Here is a 10,819-nt window from a genome sequence, read left to right as displayed (position 1 = left end):
CAATGTTGTCTCAGTTCCTAATGTAAGGAGCTTTAGTAGCCTAAAAATGTTGCTTTGGCCTTTTTTTTTAAATTTTTTTATTAAGATTATTTTTTGGGCTTTTCCGCCTTTAATTTTTGACAGGACAGCTAGGTGAGGAAGGGGGGAGAGAGAGAGAGAGAGGGGGGAAGACATGCAGGAAATTGTCTCAGGTCGGATTCAAACCCGAGACCTCTGCGTCGAGGCAGAAACCTCAGTATATGTGCGCCTGCTCTACCCACTGATCCAACCCGGCCACACATGGCCTTTTACATTTGTTATTAGGGTTTGTGGTTGTGCTATTAATACTCAAAATCCTATTATTTGTGTGTTCAACAGAATGCCACCTACTTCCTTGTGGCTGCCAGAAATGCCAGCGCGACAACAACAGTAAGTACACTCCGTTAACTCCAAAGACTGCTTACTTTTTAAATCTTAAATTTGAACCTGGCTATTATTCTGAAGTGTAAGTGGCATTTGGAAAAGGCACTGATTGTCACTCTGTGTTCTCTTGAGTATTAATAGTACATGTTGACCTTTTGTGGAGCTACAGATGTTTACATAGTCTGTTGAATTTACCCCAGTTCTGGTGGAATGTGCTTTATACTGTTTTAGACAACACAAATGCTTGTGTAGCATTGCTGTGTGTGTGATATCAGTAAATATGACATTATTATTTTGATTATTGGCATAAGTGAATGTCATGGGGGCAAAAGCGTCTGGACTGGAAAATGTAGATATTTTGTCCACTGTATAACTTATGTTTATTTTTTCACTGTTTGACTCCTAATACATATGAAAACTGATTTGGACATGAGATTGGCTTAGCTTTTATTGCTGTGTGTGATATCAAGAGATTCATGTTCCGTTTTATTTATTTATTTGTCTTTATGGTCCTAGAACCTTTTTAACGTAAGTGACCTCACTGCAGCACAAATATTCTAATAGCCCGATTTTTCCTGAAAAGAAATGATGTTCAGGGTTGATGTTTTACAAGCTTTTTTTTTTCTTTTGAAAATAAAACCAGACGGACCAGGGGTTGTCAAAAATACTTTAGGGCTCAGAGGGTTAAAACTAGATGTTTGATCAACTAATTAAATGTTGTGTTTTTACAGAATCTGAAGGATGTTCTGGCAGACCTCATCCCTAAAGAACAGACCAGGATCAAGAACTTTAAACAACAGTATGGCAAAACCAACATAGGACAGATTAACGTTGACATGGTGAGTGACTCTTTGGATGTTGGACACAATAAACAGGAGGGTTACATGTGTCGAGGGGCTCGGAATGAATTTCATTTAGGAAGGAGCATGTAGGCCATCGACCATGATGTGGATTAGACGTGGCATATTTGCTTCACCTAATCTGTCTAGGCCTGCCCAGCCTTATTTACTGTGTCTGTTTAATCACCTCCATCAGAGGTCACAATATGAAGCTTCCTGCCAACGCAGACATTTTAGCTGAGTCACTCAAATCTCTACTGTACACTTCCGACTCGCATTGCTCCCATATATATGTGTGTGCGCACACACACACACACCCCAGTGCAATAACTGTGTCATCCTCTTCGGTTAATCATTCACTACACCTCTGACCTCTGGCTAGTTGCCGTGACGTTTTTAGAAGATTTACTTTAGTCCTGACTTGGATTAGTTTTACTTTCAGCTGTGGCCCATCCATGTTATGCTAATCTATTTATTATTATATAAATAAAAGGCCCTGAACACCCACACAAGTGTTTGCAGTTATTCTGGCTGATTGGACCGCTTCCCGGAACTGTGTGGGTCTGTAAAGACTGAGTGATTGACCTCTTCCTGAGCCTCCTGTTAGCTTTGTGGCACCTGTTGTTAGGGCAGGACAAATAACCCATTTCTCATTCTTATTGGTAGATGAAAGTTGTGACCTAATGAATTCCCACCATAGCTCCGGCCCACCTTCGACCTGAGCACAGGTCTAACCAGCCAGAATAATTGAAATCACCGTGTGTGGGTGTTCAGAGGCTTTAATATCCAAGTGCATTTACTTATTCCAGGGCATAGTTTTACACACCTAAAGTTAAATAGGATTTAGGTTTATTCTTTTGTCTTTGTGAAAGATTTTGCATTGTTAATCAAAATGGTCTAATGTTGCATTACCGTTGTTACTGCAAACGCACAACTGTATATAGTGATAGCTGTTTTCACTATGTAATGTATCTATATGCTTGTGTTTTCATTCACAGGTCTATGGAGGTATGAGGGGGATGAAGGGCCTGGTGTATGAGACCTCTGTGTTGGACCCTGATGAGGTCAGTATGCCTCCAAAGTGGCACAAAGCATTACAGTGGTTTCATAATTTGAACACCCTTTGCCTTTTGCAGATAAGCCTGCTTTGTAGGCACTTATCTGGATTGCTTTTTTATCAAAGTGCCGAGCTTCCAGTGGCAGAGCAACATTATGGTCATACATCTTGTTAACAGGCCAACACGTGTAAATCCTGGTAGAGCCAGAGCTCACGCTGGCAGCTTGCCAACACACACTCGATGGTGCATTTCAGGATAACTTGAATATGTATGTTCCTCTCTCTCCATTGATACACAGGGCATCCGTTTCCGGGGCTACAGCATTCCAGAGTGTCAGAAGTTGCTGCCTGCAGCTCCCGGAGGTGAGGAGCCGCTGCCCGAGGGCCTCTTCTGGCTGCTGGTCACGGGGCAAGTGCCCACCGAGGAGCAGGTGAGTGGTGGAGGAGCTGAAGCTTCTTAGATAATTGTGCGGTAGTGTTATAGTGAGGGAGGGCTGCGCAGCTGTCCATTTTCTCCATCCATCTGTCAGTGCTGGTATCGCAGGCGCTGCTTGTCATATTTTGACAGAATCTCCCCTCACCGTTTCAACGTTTTCTAAATTAAACATTCCTGCAGAATAATACATGTAGATGAAGGTGACATATTTGCTTCGGAATTGCTTCAAAGACTAACTCGATGTGACTGATAACGTGATTACGATTACTGTCGCCTTGTTAGGGCTTAAACATGGGAAGGTGGATCACAAGATGTCTGTCAGAAAGTAGTGGTTATTACTTAGTCAGTTTTGTATGACTCCAGAAAACCATCCTATAAACTAGATATTGTTTTATAACTGGGGAACAATAAAATGTCTGTACCTTTTTATAAATAAGCATTTTATTGCTGCCAGCTTTCTCCTTGAAGAGTGATATGAGGATAAGCTGACTGATAAAGCCTCTCCTTTTAGCTGACTACATTTATTTATTTATTTTAACCGAAAGAAGAAAAAAAAATATAGCTTTCACCTCCTATAACTTTTTGTAATTTGATATTCTGAATTGTCAGATCTATCCATTTCTCCCTACCAAACAATTTGACATGTAAAATAATAAACGGCTTAGGCCCTTCTTTGGCACTGTGGTTGCTGTGAAGTAATTGATCTGCGTATGTGTGTCTGTAGCACACATTGTCAACTTGTAAACCCTGATGTAGAATGAGCAGGTAAGTGAATATTTCCGGTCACCCACCTCCATTGTGTGCTCCTGTTCCTCCAGGTGAACTGGGTGTCCAAAGAGTGGGCAAAGAGAGCAGCACTTCCCTCTCACGTTGTCACCATGTTGGATAATTTCCCCACAAACCTTCACCCCATGTCTCAGTTCAGTGCTGCCATCACAGCTCTGAACAGCGAGAGCAGCTTTGCACGGGCCTACTCTGAGGGTGTCCACAAGTCCAAGTACTGGGAGGTGAGTTCACATTGATCTCATGTTAAACTAGGCTGGTGGCTTTGGGACTAGGGTGAACATGTTTGTCCAAAGAGAGATATCTTGACTGCTAGATGCATTTTTCATTGAATGTGGTACATCCTTTTGTGATGGTTCTCTTAGTTTGTCTATGAAGACTCCATGGACCTGATTGCCAAGCTGCCCTGCATTGCTGCCAAGATCTACCGCAACCTGTACCGCGAAGGCAGCAGCATCGGAGCCATCGACTCGAACCTGGACTGGTCCCACAACTTCAGCAACATGCTGGGCTACAGCGATGCCCAGTTCACTGAGCTGATGAGGCTCTACCTCACCATCCACAGGTGCAACTTGAAACATACCTATCACATTACAAACTCGCTTTGATTTTCGAAATGGGTTTCTCACCATTTTCTGAGGATTTATCCTCGGTTTCTCTGTCTAGTTACTTTCAAGTTCTGCTCTTTTAATGTAAATTAAATGTCGAGCCTGAAGCAAAACTCAGTTGAAGTGTTTGAAGAACAGGATACTAGTTCAAACAGTTTTTTCTGTGCCCAAGGACTAAGCTACTATATTAATTTTAACATCTTCAAAAGAGTCTAAAGCAAAACATCAAAGAAACATTTGGCTTTAGAACATTAAACATGTAATGTGATATAAGGCACCTTGCATGAAGCAACATTGGTCTTGATTGTTTAACCATGCCATGTATGGTCATGTCAGACAAAGTTTGTGTGGTGCAACTTCTGTTGTTCTACTGTTCTTACAACAGTCCTGCCATCCTGAATTGGCTGCTTCTCACTTTTGAGTTCAAAGAGGTACAATTAATAGCCTAAAATACTGGATGATATTTTAACACGACCTATATGTTTGATTGAACATCAAACTTGTGCACCAAGCCAAACATATGCAATCAAACTGACACATTGTCAGAGGAAAGGCATAAGAGTGCTTGAGGTCCTCGCATTCAAACTGCACATGGAGTGGACAAACGTACTGTTCAGACATAGGGAGGTAAATGGCCACTACCACATTTGGATCAGTGTTGATATGTTATATGATATGCTATTTCAGTCCAGTGTAATCCCACACAATTTAATTATTATTATTATTATTTTATTTTTTTTTGTAATGTTACAGTGACCACGAAGGGGGCAATGTCAGTGCCCACACCAGCCACTTGGTGGGTAGTGCCCTGTCTGATCCCTACCTGTCCTTCAGTGCTGCCATGAATGGTCTGGCTGGTCCTCTGCATGGCCTGGCCAATCAGGTTTGTACCAAGAAAATCATTATTTTCACCTAAGGAAGATGCAATTTTGCTGGCTTCCAAAGTCAGTGTAGGGCAGTATTTATCGGCATCCCTCAAGCCGTCTACCAGAACTTTTTAACATGTCACAGTTAGGGTTGGGTACCATTCACATTGGTACCAGTACCTTAAATTCCCAACGGTACCTTTTTTTCCGGTACTTTCCCTCTGTAAAAACAAAAGAAATAATTTTAGTTGTAAAAATAATTCCTAACCTATTTATCATATTTACCTAGAACATTATTTGTTTATAACATTTTACACTCAAAACAAAAGAAATAAAACACCTCCCTCTCCCCTCCCAAACCCGTCACTACAACCTATTAAATCAAATAATTATTCATTTCTTACTCACTGTAACTTTTATTCTTGTATTTGTATCTTATCTTTTTTAGCCTGTTTTATTTTTATGACCGTTTTTTAACTGCTCTTTAATGTTTTATGTAAAGCACTTCAGAGAAGAGTCCCGCACACTGACCATTACGCAAGCAATAATTTATTTAGAAAAATACAATAAGACGTTTCGGTCTTATGCCGCCTTCCCACTGGCAGTTTAAATCCGCTCCGATACGGCTTTGAAACGACCGGAAGTCATTAATTTCCTACGGAGATTCGCAGACCGCATGCGAATGGGTCCGAACGGGTGCTGTGCGAAAAAAATTGTCAGTTGGTCATCCGGATTCGTTCAAAAAATTTTACTCTTGCGAAAGGCTACGGACGGTTCCTATCCGACAATTCTAGCGGAAGTTAGCCTTGCTATGGTACTGATAAACAATCCTGCTAATTTAACCGACGTGACATGACAACGTCCTGGGCAACTTTTCTCCACGCAGCAGCCTTTCTATTTCTATCTGTATAAGAGAGGTCATAGAGAATCGTACATTCAGACACACTCAGTCATTCTAGTCTCTCCGCCATTTTTGTGAGTCGCTTCCGAAGCTTTTCAACGGTGTAGTACGACGTCCGCTGGGGGCGTATTGCGTATTACGGAGCTGATTTCAAGTGCCAGTGGGAAGGCGGCGTTAGACCTTCATCAGGTTAAAAAAAAAAAAAAAGGAATTTACCTGATGAAGGTCTAAGACCGAAACGTTGTATTTTTCTAAATAAATTATTGCTTGCGTAATGGTCAGTGTGCGGGACTCTTCTCTAAGCTTTTGATCATATCCTACGCACCTGCCCGACTAAAGAGGTGTGCAAAAAAAAAAAAAACTTTCTTACGATGTAAAGCACTTGAATTGCCTTGTTGCTGAGATGTGCTACAGAAATAAAGTTGCCTTGCCTTACAACCTCAGACACAGAAACCACTGTAGTGCCTGCTTGTCTCAGAGGAAGTGTAACGTCAACAGCATCGCGACCGCTTACGCCTCGCCCTAAGTTCCTTGTACCACCTTCAATAAACCTTGCCATACATTTTATTATTAGCTGATTGGTCCCAGTTGTATGATTCAGCTGCCTCTTATACACTGTCTGACAGCGCCCAAGCCGCTCCTGTTAATAGGCGCTCAAAATGACAGTTTTGGCTCAATTCCTAGTTTGCCAAATTGCCAGAATTTTATTGTAGAATGACTCGGGGCTTCTTTCAAACATGATGCCGACATTTAAAATTCCCAGAACTCATACAGAGGAGAGTGAGTGTGTGCATTAGTTTACTAGTTTCCGCTACACTCCCCTGCCCTGGGATTATCATTTTTTTTGTTTTTACTGAAAAGCAGCACAAGCTCATAAAGTATCATGAAAAAGTTTCAGAATTGTGTACTTTGTGTTCTTTTAGAATTAATGTTATTTGTGTGTAATGACCATACTCACCTTTTTTTTTATGAAATTCACAGTTATAACTCATCAATGTGTATATTTCTGCATCTCGCAGGAGGTGCTAGTGTGGCTGACCGCCCTGCAGCAGGAGTTGGGCGGAGAGGTGTCTGATGAGAAGATGAGGGATTATATCTGGAACACACTGAAGTCTGGGAGGGTAAAGACACACCAATTCTGGTCATCATTGTAAACAAATTGTTGCCCTCACGTTTAGTAATTTCAGCATAACCCTGGTAAGGATGTCATGGGTCATATCTGCCATACTGCCATTGTTTTTTTAAGGATGACTTGCTCAGATAAGATAACAAAACTTTATTAATCCCTAATGTAGAAACTCATTTGCCACCAAATCAACTCATGCAGACAACAAACAATATACATGTTACATTCACGGTACACAAAAAATGCACAGTACATCAAATGAATAACACGATGAAGTGTTTGAGACATAATTTCATGATTAACGGCTGAAAACGTGCTCCATCTAAAGACCACATCTAAAAGTGTTCCTTAAAAATTGCACCGCTGCTGCCCTCTGTGTCATTCAGTAGAAAACTGAGGCCTCTTTAGCTGTCACTGAATGAGCTTCTGAGTCAGTTAAAAACACCGGAGTAATGGATTGCCTTCAAAATACAGAACTGTTTTTTTAATTTGGCCTTGTTCTCTTTTCTAAAGTGACAAGTGAAGTGAGTCTGGAGTAAGGTCATTTACTGAGCCAGCCTTTCTGATAATCTTATTGGTCCTGTTTTTACTATTTGCACTGATGCTGCCCGCCCAGCAGAGCACAGCATAAAAGAGGACGCTAAGCTAATTCCCTGATAATAAAAAAAAAAAAAAAAACACATGAAGAAGCTTCTTGCTGATATCAAAGAAGAAGTCTTGACTGAGCCTTGTTGAATACAACGTCAGTGTTTTTTCCCAGTTTAATTTACTATCCAGGTAGACACCAATATATTTATTTGTTGACCCTTCATTTAAAAAAACATTTCCCAAAACCAAAGGAGATTGGGCATTAGTCATAAGGGCTTTTTGCCTTTTGATAGCCTGAGATTTAAAACTCAAGACTTTTATCTGTTCTTACTAACCTCACAGAGCTTCTTTTCTTTCTTCTTTTTTTTTTATTAACACTTTATTTACTATTCTAAAACAAATGCTATGCAAAGATTACAAGTAGTAAAAGGAGTAGCACGGTTCAGAAGTTGAGGTAAATATTGCCGTCTTTCTTCGTAGGTTGTGCCAGGCTATGGCCATGCTGTCCTGAGGAAGACTGACCCACGTTACACCTGCCAGCGTGAGTTTGCCCTGAAGCACCTGCCCAACGACCCCATGTTCAAGATGGTCGCCCAGCTTTACAAGATTGTGCCCAACGTGCTCCTGGAGCAGGGCAAGGCCAAGAACCCCTGGCCCAATGTGGACGCCCACAGCGGAGTGCTGCTGCAGGTAAGACGCGTGCTGTGGCTTTTAATCGTACCGTTTGTCATCCCATAGTGGCAACTACCGATCCCGACATGCCTGACCCTCTTTCCCTCTTTCTGCGCAGTACTATGGAATGACTGAGATGAATTACTACACTGTGCTGTTCGGTGTGTCCCGAGCCCTCGGCGTGCTGGCTCAGCTGGTGTGGAGTAGAGCCCTGGGCTTCCCCTTGGAGCGCCCCAAGTCCATGAGCACAGATGGACTGATGACACTGGTGGGAGCCAAGTCAGGCTGAAGAACCACCTGAAAAGAGCTGGGGGTTAGTGTGAAGGGTGGGAGGAGGTGGAAACATAAAAAAAAAAAGCAGACATAGGTTGACCCCCCTCTCAGGTCATTTCCAACCCCAGGGATTCAATGGGATTCAAAGAGACAGTAAGCTTTTAATGTAATTTCACAAAAGGAGGGCCTTTTTAAATCGTCACACCGTTATCGTTTGAGTGCATTTAGTTAAGTTTTCCCCATCAGGAACATGAGAGGTGAAAACGTCCGACACACATACACGTAACCAACAGTAGGCGCAAACTATGTATCATTCTAAGTCTGCTAGCATCGCTAAGAATTTCCCTATGTGCAGTGCCTGCGTGTTTGTCGTTGGGCACTGGGTCTGGAACTATGAATAGGCAGTGGCATTCAAAGGGACTTGTGGGAGTGAATTAGACTTTGTATTCGTTTGAAGATCTTAAGTGAAATACCGGAGTCAACCTTTGCTACTTTTGGCTAATGTGGGCATTTGTTTTAGAGGACAAAACTCCCAATTCAGACTGCACTTAAGTTTCTTCTATGCAATGTTCCCAGATTGTCACCCCACCCAGTCTATCCGTGGGTTTCACTCCCATTTATGAACACTCCAGTTTAGAATAAAGGCCCTCACCACTAAAATTAACAAAGCTGTTCAAGATATACACCCAAAAACATGAAAATCGGTTAAAAGATACTGCCCCTTTAAATCTTTGATCTCTCCCCCCCCCCCCCCTCTCTTTTTAGTGATGACCTGTATAGCCTCTATGATCAAAATAACTCTTGTCTATATAGGAATTATGTTTTCTTCGTTAACATGCTTTCCTGTTTTTAATAGGTCTCTCAGCTCAAAGGGTCTTCTGAATGGTAGCGAATCAAGAGGAATGTACAGTAACGCTAACAATAGCATCAAGATTTCGAGCAAAGGGTGTTGTAATTGGCCTGTAGTAAATCCTTAAGAGCAAGCTTGAATAAAAAGTGGGATTGGGGGGGGGGGGGCTTTATATTTGTTAAAGTCCTGTCTTTTTTGAGTGTATGTTTGTTACTTTATCCCCACAGGAGAGCGCTTTAAACAACTACTCCAAAAGGAGCACTTGCTTGATTGGATTTCCTAATTTGTAGTAGTAAAAACCCACCCCTAGGTTGATTGTGTCCCTTTTTTAGTATTTAGTTGTTGTTGTTTTTTTGAGTGTTGAATATGTATAAAAGTATAATCTTTGTGTTATCATTTTGTGGTTTTATTTATACTTTGTGTACATAGGTATATATATGTATAGCTTGAATGTATAAGCGATCACTTGCTCATAATAACCACAATGATTACCATAGTTTACCGACAATGTAGTAGTGTCCAGTCTCACTGTAATGTTCAGTCTCATTGGTCACTGCCTTGTAACAACGAACAAAAAGAACAACCGCAGCTATCTTGTATATACGCGATTTCTTGCCTAGCTCTGTGGGCAGGCGCTTTTTCAGGTGTTTCACTTGAATGTTTCAAGCTTGCTCTTAAGTTCTGGGTTTGTCACCACTCCATTTGTGTGTAGTTTTTAAGTTCTTGCATCTTTCTTTTTGTGTGCTCTTGCCGTGTTAGTCAGTAGTTCACTCAGATGTTTAAATCTCTCTGCTCTGCTACCATCTTTCTTCTGGCTTTTTCAGGTGTGTGTTTTATTGTAGTGTTCCGCCTTGTGGTGGGTTGTTCAAGAGATATATTTTGGTCATAGAGGAGCATAAAGGTTGTACGTGATAACTGGGAGAATTCATTGCTGATGGATTCAGAGAAACACTTGTGGGAGGGGGCTGGATGGGTCAAAAGGGCAAGATAACAAAATAAAATAAAGGGTTTTATTAACACTTGTTTGGTCTCGTTTTCTTCATGGTATGGAAATGGGCCTGTAAAATGATCTTACTGTAAGGAGACCATTCCAATGATGTATTTCTACATGAGCTGCATTCACAACCACTGAAGAGCGAGGTCTGGGTTGTGTCCTTGTGATTGATGGATTTCTTCTGGTTTTTATGAAAGTTCCTGTGTGTAGAAGGATGACATTACACCGAAGAAAAAAAAAAAACACAGTTGCTCTATTAATGAGCAAATTCTTGCTGTGTAAGCCCCCGAGTGTCTCTTGTTGAGACATGCAGCATTACACAGTTTTTTGGTTAAAATTTAAATGCAATACCCGGAGACAAAAATCTGTATTTCTGGCAATACCATAACCCCTGTCATACATTCAGTTCTGTATCATCCTCTGT

At 41.4% G+C, this 10,819-nt stretch overlaps 1 protein-coding gene across 1 annotated transcript in view; it reads left to right on the top strand.

The window, feature by feature from the left end:
- The window catches only part of cs (citrate synthase), a 16,210-nt gene extending 5,787 nt beyond the window's left edge, over positions 1–10,423 (top strand). Inside the window, exons 2-11 of the mRNA XM_078255683.1 lie at positions 358–408; positions 1,134–1,241; positions 2,240–2,305; positions 2,598–2,729; positions 3,553–3,741; positions 3,883–4,082; positions 4,879–5,008; positions 6,912–7,013; positions 8,087–8,296; positions 8,397–10,423. Of these exons, the coding sequence (XP_078111809.1) occupies positions 358–408; positions 1,134–1,241; positions 2,240–2,305; positions 2,598–2,729; positions 3,553–3,741; positions 3,883–4,082; positions 4,879–5,008; positions 6,912–7,013; positions 8,087–8,296; positions 8,397–8,567 (1,359 nt within the window). The 3' untranslated portion in view covers positions 8,568–10,423. The remainder of the gene's footprint in view (positions 1–357; positions 409–1,133; positions 1,242–2,239; positions 2,306–2,597; positions 2,730–3,552; positions 3,742–3,882; positions 4,083–4,878; positions 5,009–6,911; positions 7,014–8,086; positions 8,297–8,396) is intronic.
- Positions 10,424–10,819: the final 396 nt, after the last annotated feature.

The sequence above is a fragment of the Sander vitreus genome, chromosome 7, assembly GCF_031162955.1.
Source record: "Sander vitreus isolate 19-12246 chromosome 7, sanVit1, whole genome shotgun sequence".
Classification (NCBI taxonomy): domain Eukaryota; kingdom Metazoa; phylum Chordata; class Actinopteri; order Perciformes; family Percidae; genus Sander; species Sander vitreus.
This window is presented reverse-complemented; position numbering and strand designations above follow the sequence as displayed.